Consider the following 21,633-nt stretch of genomic DNA (forward strand, 5'->3'; position numbering starts at 1 on the left):
ACCCATTAGGAGCAGAAGGATGAAGACACATGGATAATAATACTCACCAGGTTTCTGGATCCAGGAAGCCCTGGCTGTCCTGGAGGACCGGGTGGACCCGGAAGGGCCACAGCTAAAACAAAGCAGAAGAGAGAAGTTACAAAAAGGCATATTCTCCATGCAACGCCTCAGATGTCAGCTGGTCACCTTGGGGAGCGTTTGCAGCCCCATTCAGAGCGATGCCGGGCACGGCACCTGGCATCTGTACCTTGGGGACCATGAGCCTGGCCTGGGACTCAGCCACATTGATGGGCTTGGGAATGAGCTGCGATTCTTGACCATAGCCCTGGATGAAGCCACACCAGGACTTTCTAGCTTCCTAAGTGAATAAGTTCCTGTTGTTTCTGTTGTCTGTAAGGGTCAGTACAATTGGGATTTCCAGAAATGTCATGACTTGGGCAAGTTACGTCAGCCCAGAGACTAGACATGCAGGGAACTACTGAACAGATGAGGCAGCCTCAGAAAGAGGAAGGGAAGTGGCAGGCTGCAGAAGCGGGGCAGGGCAGCGCAGCAGCAGCAACAGGAGGAGCCTTGGCCTTGGGGTCAGGAGACACAGACTGAGGCTCCCGAGCTGTTGTTTCTCAGCTGTGTGATCCTGGGGAAGCAACAAGCTCTCTGAACCCCTGCTTCCTCACCTGTGAGATGTAAACCAGCCTTTCCTCTTCACTGGGCTGTGGTGAGAACAGAGAAAGGATAGAAACTAGGGATATGCTTTGCACACTGCCTAGCGTCCAACCCGAGGTTTGTAGTGTTTGAGGAGTCACTGCCCTCTTCCCTAGAAAAATGCCCAAACCCATGCTCCTCTTCTGCCTCTCTAACCCCCGTCCTGCCCCCCGAATCTGCAAAGCTCATGGCAGTTCAGGAGGTTTTTACAAGTCCCAGTAAAATTATTATATGAGATTTTTCAGGTTGTTGCGAGGAAGTCTGCAGTTGTGACCTAGGACTTGGACAGCATTACATAGGTGGTGCATATCTGGTGAGGGGAGGGTCGGAGGACCTGGATCTGGACCTCAGCCATGCCTCCTACTAGTATTTGTGACCTTGAGCAAGTCTCCTAACCTCTCTGAGCCTCAGTGTCTTCATCCATGAAATGAGTTTTACAGTAATATCCATTTCCTCTCCCTCCCAGGGTCACTGTGAAGATTAGATGGGATAATTGATTAAGAGCATTTTGTAAAGTGTGCCTTGCTGTGCATTAGGCGAGGGGCAGTCCTTAGTGGAGCAAGGAGCCCTGGGCAGCATCTCATGTAGAGCTGCTATGAACGACAGATTCTCTGCATCTTGTAACGTCCTTCCTCCTCCTGCAACTCCTGCTCATCCCTCAAGGTTGTGTTGGCACCTAGGTTTTATGTGCCTAGTACCTTCTTTCTCTGTAGGACCAGTATCCTCACCTTCTCTTGAAATCTTCCCCTTCCCCTCTACAACCATTTGGATTCAGAAGGCCCCGTCATGTTCTCATGCGATCCCACCTTCTGGCCACAGGTGACCGGCCCAAGGTTGGGCATCTGGACCAGGACAGGTTAATCAGAATTCTTCCCTAGGACTTCTCCACCCCAGGACCTTTCAAACTAAAACTGAGAAAGAAGGCCAAGATTTCTAGCTGACTATGGAAACTCTGAGTTGTCAGTAACCATGTTTCCCACCGTGCAGAGGATGTGGTCTGTGGTAGCGAAACGTGAAGCTAGCTACAGAGAGGAGCTGACACAAGAGATGGCCAAAGAATTCTCGTTTCTGGTTCTGGCTGTGCCTGAGGTCCTGCTGCATGCCGCCCTCTCCCACAAATAATCATTCACTTCCTTTTTCACATCCAATAAACTTCCCTTTTGCTTAAGACAGTTTGAGTTACATTTCCATCACTTGCAGCCAAAAAAATGCAAGATTAAGTGAAAGGCCCAGTCCTGAAGTCACGTCCTGTGTAAAGTTCTCTCTGATGCCCTAGATGGGTCCCTTCCCGGGTGGGCTTCCGCCACACGTGGCTTGTGTCAGTGCGAGCAACCAAAGTGACACATTCATGCTACGATTGCTGCTTTTGCACTATGGGCCCAAATAAAAGAACACAGGCCTCGGAACTACACCGATCTGGGTCCACATCCCATCTGAGCCCCTAATTAGGTGTGTGACCTCAGAAACATCTATGGGTTTCACTTTTCTCAGCTGTAAAATGGAGATGCCAATTCTTTCTTTGAAGAGCTTTGTGAGAATTCCATGAAATGATATAGGAAGTGACTAGTGGAGTGCTTGGCACTTGGTTAAATGTCCAACAAATGGAGATTTTCTTCTACTTCATCTTTTTTTTTTTTTTTTTTTTTGAGGGAATGAGGCAGCTATGGGTAGGGAGATTTTTATAGGGAGTTAGAATCAATGCTGGTCCTCCAGTCCCCTCAGGGCCAGTCATTGACAAAGCAGCCAAGAAGTTCCCACCTACGCATGAAAGATGTTCCACACCATTAGACTTGAGGGAAAGGCACATGACAACCACCACGAGATACCACCTCATGGGAATGGGTGATGGGTGGAATAAAACAGGTAGGATAACAAGTGTGGGTGAAAGTGAGCAGACACCACCAGAGCGAAAATGGTGTAGCCACTTTGGAAAGCAAGGTTAACAGGTCCTCAAAAAGTGAAGCAGAGTGAACACGTGTCCCTGCCACCTGGCGATGCCACGCCTAGGAGTACACCCAGGACACCTAAAAACATGTCCATATGAAAACCTGTATACGGATGTTCATGGCAGCACAATTCCCAACAGTCAAGAAGTGGAAACAACCCAGATGTCCATCGGCTGATGAGTCGCTCACCAGAAGCTAACATGCACACACAATGGACTATCACTCAGCTGGAACGAGGGTGGGGAAGGGCTGACACGCACTAAACTCAGATGAACCCATGACACACCATGCTGAGCAGAACAAGCCAGACACAAAAGGCCACATATGGTAGGACTCCACTGATGGGATAGGTCCAGAGTAGGTAAAGCCAGAGGGATAGAAAGTAAATCTTCCCATGCCCGGGTCTGGGGTGGGGAGAGCAAAAGAACAACCGCTCATTGGTGCAGGGTGTCTTTCTGGGGCAATGAAAATGTTCTGGAATTAGAGGAGATGGCTGCATGACCTTGTGAATATATTAAAAACCACTGAACTATACACTTTGAATGGGTGGATTTTATGGCACGTGAATTATATCTCAATGTAAAAAAAAAAAAAAAAGGAAGAAAAGAAAGAAAGCTCCATCCAGGAAATAGCTCTCAGTCATATAATGTGGCGCTGACATGCCACTCAGATGTGGTGCCTGACCCTGAGCACAGCAGCAGGGAGAGCACAAATGACCACCATGCCCAGTACTGACCTGCACCAAGGATAGCTGGTGGTCCTGGGGGCCCTGGGGGTCCCGGTGGCCCAGGGGAACCAGGTCTTCCAAAGCCAGGAGGCCCAGGCAGGCCAGGAGCACCCGGGGGTCCCTGGGGCCCGACGACAGTCTCCCCCTTCTGGCCCTGTCAAGGCAAGAGCACAGTAACAGAATAGAGAACACAGAACTGACCTCTAGAAGTCCAAGCTCTTCTTTGTATAAGGGTGTTTGTAAAAAAAAGTCAGTAACTACCAGCTACGGCTATCATTATCTCCATGCTGGGCACAGCTCAGGTGGTATAGGACCTCACACCCAGTTGTTATGCTCAGCGTCACTGCACCCAACTCCAGAGAGCCCTGGAGTCAGAAGGGCCCGGACTCCACATTTAACAGATTAAAAATCTCAGGCATGGAGAGGAGACAGGGCTTGTTCCAAGTGTCAAACCCAATTAGCAGCAGAGCTGGAAGTAGAAGCTTGGTGTCCTGGCTTTGCTGGGTCTACCTTCTTGGTGAGCTCTGGCACCAGAAGTTGCTTATGGTTCCTAAGGCTCATGATCTGGTCATAATTTCTCTCTTGTGAATTTCTCTGAATTTCTCTCTTGTGAGCTGGAGAAACTTGGCATCTTAAGAAGACTAAGTCTATCTGGGGGCTCCTTCTTTGATGAAATTTCAGAAGAATCAAACAGCTCTTCTAAAAATATCTCCCTCGCCTTCCATTCTGTCTTCATTATCTGATATGTTCACTATCAGTAACTCCTTGGGTTGAGAGAATTTTCCACCACTGACATGAATAAGGCAGTGTGGTTAGTGGCTTGAAAGTTACTGAATGCACATGGCCAGGGCAGCTCCCTCTCTTCCGTGGGCCTCAGCCAACCTCCCCATCAGTAAATAAATATGAGGGAGAGAGACCAATGACCAAGTCCTGCCTCCAGCTTATGGTACAGTGACAGACCCTTGACTCTCCAGCTGCCTAGTCCCACTGGGGAGCTTTAGGGAAGGCTGTGATTTACGGAGGCAGATGGTGAGAAGTCACTACTCACAACCAAGCCAGGACTTCCCGGCAGGCCTGGAGGCCCTGACACCAAGAAATCACCGTGAGAGTCTCCTTTTTCTCCTTTGATCCCCCTGTCTCCATTCTCCCCCTGCAAGCAGAGAACATTCAGTGAGAGTAAGAAGAACCGGTCCCTGATAAGAGCCCAAGCACTTGAAAACAGAGGCCAAATGTTTGGTAGAGAAAAACTCACCTTCAAGCTGTTTAGAAAGTGTCTCAGGTAAGTTGGATCCACTGGAGGGCCTGAAAAAGAAATGCTGTGTAAAATTCACAACCATAACCTCAGAAATTTAAAAATGAAAATTTCCAGAGGTGCCTGGGTGGCTCAGTCAGTTGGGTGTCCGGCTCTTGATTTCAGTTCAGGTCATGATCTCAGGGTCATGAGATCAAGCTCCATGTTGGGCTCCATGCTCAGTGGGGTGTCTGCTTGAGGATTCTCTTTCCCTCGCTCTCTGCCCCTTCCCCTGCTAGTGCGCTCTCTCTCTCTCTCTCTCTCTCTTTCAGAAGTCTCCAATTTGGCAACCATCATCATGCCCCAGCCAAAGTGACCTCACATTGGTTTAGCTGATGGAGTGGGCAAGGGTCTTGGAGGCAGAAATGAGTCCTCGACTGGGCCCCACAACCCAGACACTGTGGGACACTGGGCATGACCCTAGCCCTCTTTGGGCCTCATTTTGCACAGGAAGCATGAATAGATTGGACCTTCTGGTCTCTCTTGGCAATGTTCCATGTTGGGTATGCGTCACCCATGACTGGGTCTCTCTAGAACTCCATGGAGCTTGTAGTCAGGGTGGTAATATAATTTCTCTTTCCGGCTCAGTTGGATTTCTCAGGAACAAAAATCAAAGGCAAGATCCAGAACAATAGTTGCAATACCTGGTGGTCCCTGGGCCCCCTGGTCGCCTTTTTCTCCTTTGGAGCCAGGAAGACCCCAGGATCCTTTTTCTCCTTTAACACCTGCCACCAAACACATATATGTTAAATTTTTTTAAAAAAAAGACAATGGAAAATCACCTTCATTCTGCATAAAATGTTTCTGAGACAAGTTGTCCAACAGAGCCCCTTTGGCGAAGTCTACTCAATAATTGAAGGCCTAGTGAAGGTAGGAAATCCTTTGGTAAATGCTGGGGAGGGCAGAGGTGGATGCATCAGACACAATTCCTGACCTTGAAAAGCCCTGTGTCCTTGGGGAGATGGACACAGCGGAGGCTAACCCGACGCAGGGTGGTGTTCAGGGGTCAGCCAAGACTGCAGTTAACTCTTCTAGACAGCTTCGTGCATGCAGCCTGGCTCAACACCCTGGCTACCTTCCGGTCCCATCTCACCTCCGCCTGTGTGACATGGTGCTGTAGGGGAGGAGAGGACTCTCCCAGGAGTGCCCTCAGAGGACATGAACGGTGCTGAGTATTCCATGTACAAAGTTGGAAGGACAACCAACTGTGTCCTCCACCACCATCCCTCAGGACTTACGAGAAGCACCCTCTCTCTCCAGCTCTTTATATGGGGGACAAGCATGGAGGGAGCCTCCTGGGAGTTCAGCACTGGGGAAGGGAAGCAACCCCCTGCCCCCACTCTGATGGGTGGGGTAGACACTAGATCTCTGAATTCCTAGTTCCCAAGAGGTGACAGATCCACCGAGCAGGGCCCTCGAGCCTAGAGATGGGGCTTGGAGGCTCAGGCTTCCCAGCATGAGGGGAAGGAGTGTGAGTGCCAGAGGCAGGATGTGCCAGCTGGGGGTCATCTGGGAGATGCGATTACAGGGCCAGGGTGGCAACGCATCCACCTACCCACTGTAAGACCGTAGGCAGTGGTGCAGCCCAGAGAAGGGGCCACTGAGCCCACCACCACCACCGATGGGGCTGCTCACCTCAGGGAGCAAGGGTGAACAGCCACAAGGAAGTAGGACACAGGCTTGCCAGGGACTGTCCTGTCCAGAAAGGTCAGTTCCCTCCCCTGCGTCCCAGAGCAGCCCCACAGGGATAGGGAACCCCTGGGGACCTGAGACAGCAAATCCAGCTCTAGTTGCCTCCCCAGGGTCCACCCTGCCCCAGGGGCAGGGGGAGAGCCTTGAACCGGAGCTGAGCATGGAGGGTGACAGCAGTCTGCACCCTGTAACCCAAAGCAACAGAAGCAGCACAGGGCCAGATATCATCAGACCACCGCCTGGCGGGCCACAGACAACAGAGCAGAGCCAGAGGTCAATATTAGGGGTGGGGGTGGGGGGGAATTGACCTTTAACTGATTCAACTGCAGATGTTCAGGCCTCTCAATCAAAGTGGAAGACAGAGTGACAGGGGGTGTGGGGACAGGGAACGAGAGTGACTGCTCCCCAGCAGGCTCCTGGTTTCCTGACCTGCGCCCCTCTATAGACTTACACTAATCAGACGCCCAGAACCAGTGCCCCCCATACTTTACTGTGCATACAGCTCGGGGGGCGGAGGGGGGAAGGCTTACAATGCAGCCTGTGATTGGGCAGGTCTGCAGTGGAGCTTGAGATGCTGCATTTCTAACACGCTTCCAGGAGATGCTGCTGCTGCTGGTCCAAGAACACTTTGACGCAAAGGTCCTCGGAGCTCCCATGGCCCTTCCCTGTATTCATTCCTGGTACGTTGCATTATAATGATTTTAAAAATAGTTCCATCTAATGGAGCCTAAGGGCCTGGGTGGCAGGAACGGCACAGGATTCATCTGCCTCAGCCCAATGCATGGGATAATATCATGAACCATGGTCTCAGTTGATGTTTTATGAGCAAATTAACAAAAAAATGGGCAAATGGAGTATCTCCTGCTGGCTGGAAGCCCCAGTCAAGATGTATAGACCATACAGAGGTGCGACAAAACCAAAAAGAAATGCTCAGCCCCACAAGCTGGCTCAGCTCCCCCTGCTTCCAACACATGCAGCCAGACCTTCCCAACCATGGGTCTTATGTCCAGCACTGGGAATGGAGACCACCTTTTGTGGAGCTATAAGGGTCTGGAAAAGTCCCACAGAACCATAGGTGAAGAAGGGAAACCATACCATGAAAGGTGATAAGTTCTGAATTCCCCGGATGAGTGGTATCAACCTGGAGAGAAAGAGAGTCAAGGTCATAATGTGCGAGCCCTGTCCTGGCATTTGCAACCACAGGTAGCCACTGTCCCCTATCCTGGCGGTGTGTGTAGGAGGCACAGTATCATGGAGTCAGGCCTTTCTTTGGAAAGAAAGAAAGGGGCTCTATGGAGCCCCCAAAAGTCCTGAGCTCCCCCGTGGGAGCTCATGGCACAGGCCAAACCAGGCCTTCAACTGGAGGGGCCCATTATGCAGCCAGGCCCGGGGTGAGACTTACTGGCCGAACAACTCTGCTGAGGGAAAGCCCAACGCTTCAAGATAACAAACCGTGGCCCACTATGAGTGTTCTTCGCCTCTTTTATTATTATTTAGGACTGATTCATGTGAGAGGTCAAGCATCCAAGTGAGTGGTGTACCCAGCCACGAGTTCTGCTGCTGCACAGAATCAAGGATGAGCATATTAATGAAGAGGAGCTGATGATGGTAGTGATAATTAATAAGGGGGGAGGGGTATCATTTGGTTGAAGGACTATTCTAGATGCTCCATTACGTGCTGGGTGTCCAAGTTGTCCTAAATAATACTCCTTCCCAGTTCACTCTCAGATTCCTGCATTTTCTTATCTATAATACAGAGCCACCTGCGAATTTGCTTTCATATCCAACTTCACCTTTTGCCAGGTGAGATGTGGAGTCAAAACGACCCCTCTGGTACCAGGATCCTCCTAGTTTTGGGTGGAGGGTCACCAAGAGAAGATGGGGCGGGGAGTGGATGGGAGTCCCCCAGGACCAACATTTCTAAGTTGGCTGCAGTGCCAAGCTGCTATCTTGTGGCTACGCTGATAAGGATCCTCCTCTCCAGGTGTGGGCTGGCAGTTGTGGTGTCAGAAAGGGGCTGAAAGTAGAAGGGGCTCATGGCACGATGGATGTGGCACAAAGCAGTTCTTTGTCAAGTGTCCATTTTGAGAGCTGGTCCGGAAAGGTCCATGCCCCAGCCCCATGGTGTCCGACGGCCAGGCAAGGTGAAATAAAATATTCATCAAAAGTGCTCTGAGCTCATCTTTGGTTTTTCTTCAGTAACCTCATGACCCCAGAGGCCACAGCTATGCCAAAGGTCCTACCACAGGCCACGACAACTGCAGTAGCATTTTTACAACAATCTCAAGTTCGTGAGGTGCTGCCCTGTGGTGGTGCCACTGACACCTACAATCATGTTAGCAGAGGGGGGCTTTGGGCACAAACTCCCAGGGGCCTGGGAGCAGATGATCCCTCCTTCTGTATGATAAGGAGGTGGAATGCAGCCACCTCTCAGGCCTCAGGCCACGGATGTAAACATGACCTGGCTTGCTGTTGTCCTTACAGAGATCTGGAAGCCAGCAGGCCCTTTGGCCATCTTAGTGGATCATGTCATTTGCATTCTAGGCCAGAGTTCCCCGGGCCCTGGGCTGCAGACTTGAGTGCCTCAAAGTTTTGACCTGGACAGATGTCCAGGCAAACACTCAACCAAAGTGCGTCATTTGAAAGCGTCTGACCCAAGCCTCACCACCACACCCAACACATCAATTATGAACCCACTTCAAGGGATCTTTCTACACTGTCATTTGCAAGCTCCTGAGAATGGAGGGCACGCCTGTCTAGTTCACCCCTGTGTCGCCAGGGCCCTGCAGAGTACTTGGCTCTCGGTAAGCCCTCAAGAAATACTTGTTGAATGAGTGAAAAAATGATCACACGTCGCTCCTAGACTAATGCCTGTGCACAGGGACAGGCCCCCTCTCCCTGGGCTTCCCCACGGAAACAGAACCCTCCCAATATACAGGGAGTCACAGTGTTTGCACCTGCTGCCTAGTGGCCAGGGGACCCAAGGGATAACCCCAGCTCTGTCAGGACCATGACCCTGGACAACTCGGTGACTTGTGTGAGTCACAGTTTGCTTGCTCATTATAAAGTGGGAGGGAGAGCGCTTGCCTCTCAGGGCTGTGTGCTACACAACACCGCAGTTGGGAAGGGACAGCACACACTCAGTTGTAGGTTTTGGCCCATAGTTCCTAATGCAAGGAACACTGATTGGAACTGCTTTATCTTCCCATCGATATTTTTACAGGGTTTGTCTTCCTTCTTACTCTACTGCAGCACGCATGAAGCTAACGTGGTTACAATAATAAAAGACACTGCTTTCCTGACTGCATTAGAGAAAGATTCTGACAGTGTTTTCCCCCCTAGAAGATCCAGTATGTTTCACAGCCTAACAGATAACACGGTCTGTTATTCTAGAAGCGTCTAGCTACTTACTTAAGGGTCTATATGTAGGGGATAGGAGACATCAAAGAGGACATTGATGAACTGTAGGCACTCAAGACAAAGAAAGACTGATCACCTTCTCTAGGTCGCTTTCTTTTTTTTTATTATTTTATTTAAATTCAATTAATTAACATATAACTTCAGAGGTAGAGTTCAGTGATTCATCAGTCTTACATAACACCTACTGCTCATTACACGGCGTGCCCTCCTTAATGCCCATCACCGAGTGACCCTATCTCCCCCCCTCCCCTCCAGTGACCATCAGTTTGTTTCCTAGCATTGCTTTCTATGCCAAAGTCTGCTCTGGAAGGCAGCGACCCTACACGACTTACCGGTGTTTTGCAGTGCGGCCGGGCTGGTATGGGGAAGACAGCCTGTGCGAAGTGAGAGCAAGAGAAGTGAGGCCCTTGGGATCCCTGACTCCAGGCACTCTGGGGCCCATTCTCCGCTGTCCCCTGAAGGTCTCCCCACCTCCCCCACACCTACTTACTCCTTTGATGTTAATCACAGCTCCAGGAGGCCCAGGGGGACCCGGAGGACCAGGTAAGCCAGGTGGGCCCTACAGGGAGGAAAAAGGCCATTCCTGAATTCAGGTTATTGTGAGTACATACACACTGCAGGATATTTTCTCCAGGGTTTGGGGACACAATGAGAAAAGAAGAATCCTCTAAAGTCGACTAACTTCTCCCACAGGTAGGCCTGACACTTCTAAAGAGCACGTCTACATCCGCAAGCCCATTGTATCTTTACAGCAAGCCATGGGGGAGGGCAGCGGAGCAAGTATTATCCCTGGTTTACAAATGGAGACAGAGGCCCAGAGAGGGGCAGTGATCCGCTCAAGGCCACACAGTCAGAACTCAGATTCTGACTCCCAGAGCAGCATCAGCCAACACAGAACCCACCACCTCTCTAGCAGCACATCCCTGGTATGAAGGGCCAAGTGGGGTGGGGAGGGTCCTTCACCTGATATGGTACCTGGGACAGTGCCTCAAAAATGCAAAAATAAATGCAAAACTCTTTTTCAAGAGCAGAGTTATTTTCAAAGCCAGGTCAGCCTGGCCTTAATACCACACAGTGTCTTCTCCTCCTGCCTTGGATCCAAAGCAGGACCTTGCAGCAGGAGGGGTTAGGCTCTGACCACAGGCATGAGGAGTCTGGCCTGCTGGGAAGCTGCACTAATTACTAAGTGGAGGCACGAGTGCCTGCTTTCCCTAGTAGCTGCAGTGGGCTTGATGGGTGTGAACCTGTCCCCACAAGCTTCAGTAAAATTACACTTCTGGTTTCTGGACATACAAAGAAGAAACAACGTGATGCAAACAAAAGTAGACTTTGTATTGAGTCTGGTACGTAGTAGGTGCTCAATAAATGTTGGCTTCCTCAATAAATGTTGGGGCCTACTGATGTCCCCAGTGTCAGCCACTTCGTGAGACTCTGCCCAAGTAGACACTCACAAACCTGTACTGAGCCCCTAGTGATGTGTGAGATGCCTGGGTCTGGGTATGGAGGGAAGATGGGATAGTATTCCACGGTCAGAAGACTGGGATTTGAGATTCAGATTTCCTGAATACACCCAGATCCCCTTCTCCCATCCTCCCTCTTGGGTCTGGACAAGGAAGCTTATATTCCACGAGGCTGCTTTCAGTGACAGGGACCATCCTGAGAGACAGCTGGAGGCCAGGGATGGCCTGGAAGGTCTTTGGAAGTGGCAAGGAGGAAGGAGAAAAACATTCCTAAAGATTCTGTCTGCAAGCCCCACTCGCTGGACCTGGCACTGTCCCCTCCCTCCTCTGGACACCAGACTCAGGGCTCCGTCCCTGGGGAGTGCGGGGTTGGGGCAGTGGTCACGTCACTTACCGGCATCATGACCCCTCGGTCTCCTTTGGCGCCCTTGAGGCCATTGAGTCCCGGGCGACCCTGAAACCCACAGGGGATGCCTTAGTAAACCCACAGCCCAGCAGCTAGCCTGGCCCACGTCTCCACCCCTCACATCCAGTTTGAGGAACACCGACACCTACAGGTCGTCCAGGAAGGCCAAACTCTCCTTTGTGTCCTGGCGGTCCTTTGGGCCCCTAGAGGCAAAATATATATCAGATTAGAAATGAACAGAAAGTCAAAGGCCAGGGTGATGGGGCAGGGGGCGGGGGGCACTGGCCAGCCTTCATGGGCAAGGGTGAAGATGAATCCCTGAGGGGAGGAAGGACAATGGGCAATTACGAAGTAGGGACCTGCCTGGCTCCTGGTCTCCCAACCTCTCTGCTCTCAGCTAGGACCACCTGTCCCACCCCTGGGCTCCCCATGCCCTCCTGCAGGCTCCCCCCAACCCCAGACTCTGGACCCCACCCTCTCCATCAGAGCTAATGAAGGAGCAAGAGGTCAGTAGCTTGGGGCCTCAGCCCTCAGGTAGCTGGGTGCTGGCGTCACTTAGAAGCGGGACTTTTGCTGCTAGGTCTTATGTCCCAGGACTCTCCATGTCTCCAACTGGAATCACGGAGGCCTGCCACACCCTTCATGGCAGCCCAGCCACGAAGAGGGGTTCCTAGCGCAACTCCAACCCCTGAGAACCAGCTCTAGGATTTGACTCCTGCCTTGCTCCTACTCTCAGGAGTCTTGGGCTGCACCCCACTTCTCCAGGTGAGTCCTTGACCTGCAGACCCTTATTCATTCCAGTGTTGGCTTTCTATATCTTCATGCTTCTAGAGACACTGCCCTGTTCTCATCTCCTGCAGGAACCCTACGCCTTCCGGCATCGGGGATCCATGCAATGCACAACCTCCACCGACCCAGAACAAGCTCTACTTCCAGTCTCTTCCCTACTTCTGTACTGGCTCTGCCCTGTCTCCCAGGGGAATGACTAGTTTCAGCCAAGTCCCTTCCTCCTGCTGACATTAACATATATGGCCACACCCTGGAAAATGGCAAATAAAGCTGAGTGGAAATAGGCTCTGTATGTAAAGGACCTGGCCCACATTACTCCTCATCAAAGAAAAGCAAGGACAGAAGGAATTAACAGGGTACAGGCCACTTGGCGGTATGTTCTAGTGCCGAGCTTCTCAAACATCAGTGTGCCTGCGCATCACTGGGGATCTTGTCAAAATGCAGACCCAGAAGGTCCAGGGTGGGGCCTAGGGCTCTACATTTCTAACAAGCTCCCAAGTGATGCTGATGACGCTGATCCATGAGCCTCCTATAACAAGGCTCCAGGAAGCTTGTAAAGGAGGCTTAAGCTACACTAGTCACCAGGGCCACAGCTCCCCTATATGGCACCTTTATGCAAATTAAAAGGTGTCCCCTACTGTCTGTCCTTGGCAAGCTGTGCACACACAGAACAACCAGCATGGCCATCTGCAGCGGCCTGCTGGCCACCATTGCTAACGACCACCATTTCCCATGGCACTGGATGCTAGTAAGTGATCAACCAGTGGTTAACGCAATACTCCCCCAGTCTGCCTTAAGCCACAGTTTCTCCTCTGCAGCACATCCATTCTGCCTGACTTAAGGGACCAAAAGCCTCAGGAGGTCCTTTGAAGGATGCACCTTGGAGGTGGTGGGCCATTCATTCATCAAGGACATGCGTCTGGGAGGTATTTCTTCCCAGGCCTGAGGTCCAGCTTCAACCAAGCAAACCCCATGTGCAAATAAATCTCCAGGCCAAATACTTCCAAAGAAGTGTTTCCCGGAGGCAGTGGGGAAAACCTGGCCACAGAGTCTGACAGGCTTGGGTACAAGGTACCACTTACAAGCTGTGTGACTGTGGGCCAGCTCATCAATCTCTGTGACCTCAGTCTCCTGATCTGTAAAATGGGGATTCTGATACCGCTCAGAGCACTGAGGATGAAATGAGATGGTCTGTGTGCAGTATCAATGCGGTGCCTCACCCACAGTGGGTGTCTACACACGAATTTTGTTGTTCGTTGGCAGTGGTGGGGGACTATATGCCAGAGAGGTTTATAGTTCATTCTGGAGAGAACTGGTAGCTTACAAAACTATTCAGTGGCCCAAATTGGTTACAGATTCCTAGAGCAAGGAAGGCGAGAGGGGTGCTATCGTATCATCTAGTACTAAGTCAATACCTCCACCTTACAGATGGGAAAGCAGAAGCCAAGAGAGAGATGGATTTGCTCAAGGCCTCATAGCTAGAATCCAAAAAGCCAGAGAGGACTTCCTGGGATTCCTCTGGGGGCTCCTGGGGCAGTGGCTGCCTCCAGCCGGCAAGCCCAGCACACAGGGCACCTGTGAGTGCTCAGCACCCCAGTGCTCCTCTCCTTGCAGGACACACAGTTCAACCACACTTTTGAGGCATCCCCGAGGCATCTAAGTTCTGGCCAGCAGAATGTGCTAAAGTGATATTCATCATGTTCCATGACCTTTTTCCCCTCTGCAACCACAGCCTGCCAGCTGGAAGATGCCAGTGTGGCTTTGAGGCCATCAGATGGTGGAGTCCCAGGTCAGAAGCACCCTGGGTCCCTGAGTCACCGCTCAGAGGGGAGATGCCCACCTAGGAACCACCACCGTGGCTTTGGTGGGAGTGAGAAATAAGCTGCTGCTGTGTTGAGCCCCTGAGATTTTTACTTCATTCCAATTAGCCCACCCTAATCCACACACACCTTGCCATACCCTTTCTATCTTCACAACCGGGACAACCCACTCTAATGGAGCCAAAGTATGATAAATTCTTCAGCCCCCAGGCCAGACCCAGCGGAGAGGTGCTCTGGCTTACCATTGGTCCCGGGGCTCCGTGCACTCCAGGTTCACCCTAAAGCAGGGAGATACGAACTTGTCATTCAGAGGGACACAGCATGTGGCAGGAACAAACGTGGGATGCTTATACACACGTGTGCCTGCAGGGTCTGGTGACACAATTACCTTTTTTCCCTGCAGCCGTTCCAGAGGAATGTCTCCGGTCAGGATGGCACCTGGCTCTCCCTTCTCGCCCTGCAATTAAGAGAACCTTTCAGTGAAGTCAGGCCTCCTCCCCACTGCTCACAGTCCTACAGCCCCGCTCCTGCCCCTCCAACACACCACTCTGATGTAACCTGTCACTAGAGAGAGAACCGCAACAGGCTCCTCAGGCAGTGCTCTCTGGGTTATTCCCTCCATACACCACAAGCCCAGGCTGGGGTCCTGCAAGCCTCCCCCACCCAGGGTTCCCACTGCTGATGGATCTACATCCTCACCCCCTACCCTCCAGGAACCAGCCTGACAAGGTCATTCCCACCTCTTGCTACATGGCACCCCTCTGAGAGCCCCTGGCTCACTTTCCCAACAATCTTATTCTTGTCAAAACGTCTGTCATTTTTAAAAAATTTTTAAAAATTAAAATAAATAAAATAATTATAAAATAATTTTTAAAGTTAAAAAAAAAAAAACACCTGCAATTGGAAAACAGACAAAGGTGTGAACACTAGAAGCCTCTCTCAACACAGAGGCCCTGTGGGGGGCCCTGTGGGACATGCAACCTGATCAGGCAAAGCTATTTCAGAGGCAGGGAAGTGGGGAGATGGGGAGACCAGTGGCAAATCCTGCCCCAAATCCCGTCCTCAGCAGAGCCATCTCCTTATCTCAGGAGGCTTCCAAGAAGATATCTGCACACAGGGAAGGCCAGGTGGAGGAACCTATGTTACCCTGAGGCCCTGGCTCCAAACTTCAGCCCTGGCCCCAGGAGGCTGGGCCGGACCAGGCCAATGTCTCCCTTCAATGGGTGGGAAGCAGCCAGGGCAGTGGTGCTGAAGCAAGCAGAGCAGCCTCTTTCCTTTGTCTCCCCGAGCCCACACCTCATATCTGGATCTTACCACTCCACTGGTGAGGGAAGGCGGTCCTGAGCATGGCAGCAGTGAGAAGGACAAGCACAAAAGCGTTAGAAGCAGAGCAAGAGAAAGCTCGTTCGCTCTGAGGGCTGGAGCAGAGCTGGCTGGGTGCCCATCCCAGTGTTCAAGGCGGCAGGAGCTTAGGGGCGGCGATGGCATGTAGGTCCCTCTAGAAACAGCGGTTAAAGCAAGAACCACTCTTGCTTGACCAGGCCTCCTCCCAAGCCAGAGCAGCTCCTCCCAAGCCAAAGGCCCAAGGCAGCAAAAAGCATCCCAAGACATCGCCCCATGTGGCGCCAAACTTAGACCCCTTCATCCAGCACACTGAACCCCCTCTCTCCTAAGACTGTGGTCCAACAGACACTGGAGCCTCTGTTGGGGTTGCCAGGGTGGAATGTTGGGGTAGAAAACAAGAGAAGCTTAATGCTCCCTCCTTTTAGAGACATACATACCCACCCTCCGTGACTCTCAAGGCAGGCGCGAGGGCTGCTCCTCCCCGCTTTGCACAAACCTCCAGCACAGCCATGGCCATACTTTCTGCTGGCTAATTGCACACCCTGTTCCTCATGTCTTACTTCTATATCCCTAGGGCCCACTATGGGACACCGGCTGGCACACCCCGGAGAACAGATATGAGACGCATGAGTACACAAACGGATAGATGAATGATACACAGTCTGCGATCTGTGAATAGATGTCACTCTTTCCTTTCTCTATAAAAACCAACTGGGGAGTTAATTCCAAGAAGCAAATGTGGAAAGGTATAAAGGTCCATTCAGCGTCCTGGGAGTTCCAAGGATATGCTTTGCATGCTAAATATTTATTCCAAAGATTCTGAACCAAGACTGCCGTCCAAATGCAGAATGTCCAGCTTATTATTTCTAAATACTAGCATTCAATGTGCTGATTAATTATATGTTGTATCATCTTTTATCCAATATATAGAATTATATATTGTTTTATCCAATAAATGTCTTGGGTGCCATTTGCATACCAGGACCTGTGTGCTAAGCACCAGAACTATAGAAAAGGAACCGGCACGCGGCCTGCCCTCGGGGAGCATGCACCCTCACGGGGGTGCCCAACAGGTAGTCAGACAAAGCACAGCACATGGATGACAACATTCAAGGGTGTGTTGAGTTCTTTTTCCAAGCCATGATGAGAATCAATTTTGCCACCTATGACCCACCCTCACCTTGGAGGACCATTGAGATGATAAAAGTTAACAGCTGGGGAATGGCTGCTAACAGATATGGAGCTTCTCCTTGGCATGAAAATGTTCAAGAATTGGGTAGCAGTGACGGCGGTACCACCTTGTGAGCACACTAAAACTCACTGAACTTTACAATCCTTTAAGGAGTGGATTTTGTGGTATATGAATTATTATCTCATTTTTAAAAAGTTAACAGCTACTTTCAGCCAATTAGAAATAGTTAGCAAATTCTGGAGCATGATCCCAGTAGAGACCTGAGTCCCTCTTACCTGTTCTCCTTTTAGTCCTGGAAATCCAGGCACGCCAGTGTCACCCTTTGGTCCTCGAGGGCCCTGGAAGGGATCATCAGAGGAGATTCTGTTGGTTGTTATAATTAAAATGCTTTAACCAAATGGAAGTATTTTTTTCATAAAGTAGAAGAATAGGGGGTGCCATTCCCCTGGGAGGAGGAAGTCACCATTAGCCATGATATCTTCTTAATTTTAAGTGGTGCAGAAGTTATGGTCTAGGGGAAAGAAGACAACACTGAGCGTGAGTAGGCCTGGAGGCCCTGCTGCTGAATGGTGGCTTCCCCTGATGGGCACTCCTGAAACAGCCTGGTCCTGCTACCTCTGCTGGCTCTATGGCTCCTTCCAGACCATCCTGCAGCCAGCCTCTACCCACTGTTCACCTTCCATGACTCCCGCTTCTTCTCTGGCTCCCTACCACTCATGGGACAGGATCCAAACATCCCAGCCTGACCCCCAAACCCAGCCCACCAGCCTCAGCATGTCATCTCCTGCTCCCTGTCACACCAGGGTGAGTCTTTCCCCTGCCCCTCTCTGCACTGTCCGTCAACTCTGTGCTTCTGCCAGTGGCCTTCCCCCTGCAGGAAAGCACATCCGCCCCTCTGCAGAGCCAAGTTCTGCACACCAGCCAGAAGTGACCTCTTCTCAACTCCAACAGACACTGAATACCTGTGACAATGACTCATAGCCAGACGTCTGTCCCCCCAAAAACGTTAAGCACTTTACTGCCATGTAGCTTTTCACAAGTCCCTGTTCTGTCTGCTGGTTTAAAGGGTGAGTTGCCCATTAGAGCAGTGGCTTCCAAATATTTGTTATCATTATTTTTTAACAATGAAGCTCTTTTCATTCCTTTTCTTTTTTCAAATAAAGACTTCAATGAAAAACTGACTATACAAAGTATGTCAAATGGAGCTTTTCTATTGGAGGTCAGGGGTCTGGAACCTGCCTATATGGCCCCCTCTTTGCTCTCTAAAGTGGCCTGGGAGCCTCCCTCAGCAACACAGAACTACTCATCTAGAGGAAGACGTGTTCTGGAACACACCACCAGTTTGAAGCAGCCAAGCCAGGGCTGGAGCTCAGAGGCCTGGACTCTTCTTTTCCTAACAAAGAGGTGTCCTCCATGGCTGCCACTCCCTCTCTCGTATCGAAGGTCTAGTTCATGCCTTTTTGCATGAACTATGTCATCATAAGATACGCTCCTTTTAAAAAATGTAAAAAAGTTCAGAAAAGTAGAAAAAGAAATCATTTATAAGTCCACCATCAAGAATAAATTGATGTTGCAGTTTTGATAAGTTTCCTTCGTTTATCTGGAGACAGTGCATATGCCTGTTGCATTAGGACCTTTCAGAGCTATAGTGTCTTGGAGAAATCACCCTGGAGCCTTGGGCTTCAGCGCAGGCTCAAAGTTTTAGACAGAACTGATCACTTTCTACCTAGAAATGCATATTCACGTCCCATGATAGAAGCCCCAGCAGTGTGCACCCGGACTATTAGATATTGGACTCCTAGACTGTGAGTCCCCTCCCCCATCCTCCATCGCTACTGTCTTCTCTCTGTAGGAAACTGATCTGCTGGGACTGTATCAGCTGTATCTGTTGAAATGCTTGACTCATCCGCTTGCATTCATAGAAAGCCAACCACTGGCTCTGGTTTCTGCCAGTACTGTGGGAGAGAGAGAGATAAGACCCAACCTCCCCAAGCTGTTCACAGTAAAATCATGGGGAAAAAAAAAAAAAAAAAGACAAGGACACAATTAACTGTTATTTGGGATCAGAAAAGAATCAGAGCGGAGCTGAAAACAAAGCCTATGGAACTCAAAGGAGGAAAGGATCACTCCAGGTGGAGGTCAACGAGGACAGGTTACATGGACAAGATGGCACCAGGGCTTGGTCATGCAGAAGTTAGAGAATGACATTGCAGGTGGAGGGAACAGAATGAGCACAGCCCCAGGGCACAGAGGGAAGATGGCTACTGTGGTACTTACTGGAAATCCTGGCAGCCCAGGTATGCCCTCCGGACCCTGTGACATACCAAAAACCAAGCAGGTGGGTTAGGAATGGCATTTCCAGAGCCAAGAGGAACACTGCTTCAGAGCACCGCCCCCCACCCCCAGCACCTCCCAAAGGCCCAAGCATGTTCCTATGTGGGGAATCTCATGATCCATTTGTTGATGAGGATGCTGAGGCCTGGGAAGGGAAGGGACCGGGCAGAGTCACACAGCTAGTGACAGAGCCAGAAACTGCATCCCGGAGCCCACAGCTCCACTCCCACCACCTTCCCCATCCCCAAATGGGACTCTGCATGTGAAGCGGCTGGCTCCCCCTCCATGAGTTCAGTTAGTGTCCTCAACACATGTTCTTGGAGTATAAGCCCCTAATTTCTGAGGAGTGGGCCCAAAGAGTGCACTGAGGTATTTGGGGGTGGAAGTGGGGGCATGTTGGTGACACTCAGCTCTTCTCCCTCGGAGAAGAATAAACAGAGAGTCTGTGGTTCACTCCAGTTGGCCAGGGCTCTCCCTGCTGGCTCAGGGACCCACATGCTCATCAAAGTTCTGTGAGTTTGGCAGAAAACATAAAGAGAGAGAGGACTGGATAGCAACACGTTTCTTGGTACACTGCATACACAGTGGGGTGGGAAAGCATGAAGGTGTTGGCCGGGTCTTGAGTCCCTCAGGGAGGGAGGGGCCTCTGAGTAGGAAAATCTTGGCCCTCATTCGGCATGTAAAGGACTCTTGAGGGCTGTGGGTTTACTAAGGGAAGGACAGGGTTGGAGGGGAAGGTGGATTCTAGAGGTGGGGAGAGGGAGAAGGGTTGGGGCAGACAAGGCCCAGGGACTCTTAGAAAACAGAGGCCAAACCTTTGATTTTAGCCTGTTATTTTGCTTTAGTAATGTCCCACCTAATACCCCAAACTTCCAGCAGTTTGAGAAATACCAAGACCCACTATAAGACGACTTTTTTCAGTAGCTGGTTTGCTTTAGGAGTTGGTTACTGGGGTGTTTTGAGTCATTGTACAGAAATCAAGGAAAGGGAGCCTCAGTGGATGTAGTACAGAAGAGACAATGGGAGGACCCACCAACAGAGGTCACTCAGCAGGAGAGACTAGCCCTAGAACCTCCCAGATAGCTGCAGAAGCCTTGGGGAGAGCACTGAGTTCCCCCAGGACATGGATGGTGGGGGTTCAGGCCAACCTCATTAGGGACCTCAGGGGTGGGTGACCCCTGAAGACATCAGGGCTGCCTAGCTGTGGAAGCGTAAGCCCCAGTCTCCATCCAGGCTTGCACAGAGTGTGCCATTTGCAAAGGAGTCCACATCCACCAACCTCCGGTGAGCTGTCCCAGAGGCTGGTGAGGCATGATCAAAGGACAGGTTTAGACATTCAGGGTGGTGTGTGGCAGGCAGAAGGGCTGGACCCCAAGGCTCCTGAGGCCAGAGCTCTCTCCTCTCTCCCCAGCTGTCACCAGCACATGCTGGGAGGTGCAATGGGGTGTTATGGCACAGAGTGCAGGAAGAAGCTTCCTTCCTCTTAGGTCCTGCTGTGCCATAGACCAACTCTGTGGACTTTCAGAAATACTGTTGTCTCATTGAATGTTCCTGATCTCTAACGGAGAGGCTAGAAAGAATGAAGCAAGTCATGTTCTCTCCTTTGTGTGCTGGTTTTCCCATTAGCACTAGGTTAGGTCTCTCTAGGCTCTTCCCATTCTGTGAAATGAGATCATGTTAATAAAAGCAAGCCAAAGCCATCACACGGACGTCAATTGGATTGTTACTTATGATTCTCTGATTTCTATGACACATACTTCTGATACGGAAGACTGGAAGCTTCCACTACATTGGACAAAACTCCCCAAACGATCAAATTGATGTGATAGCAACTTCTCAGAAATACAAAGTTCTTTTTCCATTCTGTTCTGATATATTCTGGCTCCACGATTCAAGAGCTAAAAGGCTAGGGCACCTGGGTGGCTCAATGGTTAAGCATCTGCCTTTGGCTCAGGGCATGATCCTGGGGTCCTGGGATTGAGTCCCACATCAGGCGCCCCACGGGGAGCCTGCTCCTCCCTCTGCCTATGTCTCTGCCTCTCTCTGTGTGTCTCTCATGAATAAATAAATAAAATCTTTTTTTAAAAAAAAAAAGGGATCCCTGAGTGGCGCAGCGGTTTGGCGCCTGCCTTTGGCCCAGGGCGCGATCCTGGAGACTCGGGATCGAATCCCACGTCAGGCTCCCGGTGCATGGAGCCTGCTTCTCCCTCTGCCTGTATCTCTGCCTCTCTCTCTCTCTCTGTGACTATCATAAATAAATAAAAAAAAATTAAAAAAAAAAATTAAAAAAAATAAAAAAATAAAAAAAAAAAGAGCTAGGGATGCCTGGGTGGCTCAGCAGTTTAGTACCTGCCTTTGGCCCAGGGCATGATCCTGGAGTCCTGGGATCGAGTTCCCTGTCGGGCTCCCTGCATAGAACCTGCTTCTCCTTCTGCCTGTGTCTCTGCCTCATTCTCTCTCTCTCTCTCTCTCTGTGTGTGTGTGTGTGTTATGAATAAATAAATAAAATC

General features: G+C 50.7%; 1 protein-coding gene across 1 annotated transcript in view; it reads right to left on the reverse strand.

Moving 5' to 3' along the window:
* COL15A1 (collagen type XV alpha 1 chain) overlaps positions 1-21,633 on the reverse strand; it is a 104,628-nt gene that overhangs the window by 10,296 nt on the left and 72,699 nt on the right. Inside the window, exons 22-35 of the mRNA XM_072727866.1 lie at positions 19,067-19,102; positions 17,065-17,127; positions 14,642-14,710; positions 14,496-14,531; positions 11,794-11,847; positions 11,633-11,692; positions 10,269-10,337; positions 10,111-10,152; positions 7,454-7,499; positions 5,311-5,391; positions 4,628-4,677; positions 4,424-4,525; positions 3,385-3,529; positions 48-112 (exon numbers count right to left, since the gene is read on the reverse strand). Of these exons, the coding sequence (XP_072583967.1) occupies positions 48-112; positions 3,385-3,529; positions 4,424-4,525; positions 4,628-4,677; positions 5,311-5,391; positions 7,454-7,499; positions 10,111-10,152; positions 10,269-10,337; positions 11,633-11,692; positions 11,794-11,847; positions 14,496-14,531; positions 14,642-14,710; positions 17,065-17,127; positions 19,067-19,102 (918 nt within the window). The remainder of the gene's footprint in view (positions 1-47; positions 113-3,384; positions 3,530-4,423; positions 4,526-4,627; positions 4,678-5,310; positions 5,392-7,453; positions 7,500-10,110; positions 10,153-10,268; positions 10,338-11,632; positions 11,693-11,793; positions 11,848-14,495; positions 14,532-14,641; positions 14,711-17,064; positions 17,128-19,066; positions 19,103-21,633) is intronic.

This window comes from Vulpes vulpes, chromosome 12 (genome assembly GCF_048418805.1).
Source record: "Vulpes vulpes isolate BD-2025 chromosome 12, VulVul3, whole genome shotgun sequence".
NCBI classification, from domain to species: Eukaryota; Metazoa; Chordata; class Mammalia; order Carnivora; family Canidae; genus Vulpes; species Vulpes vulpes.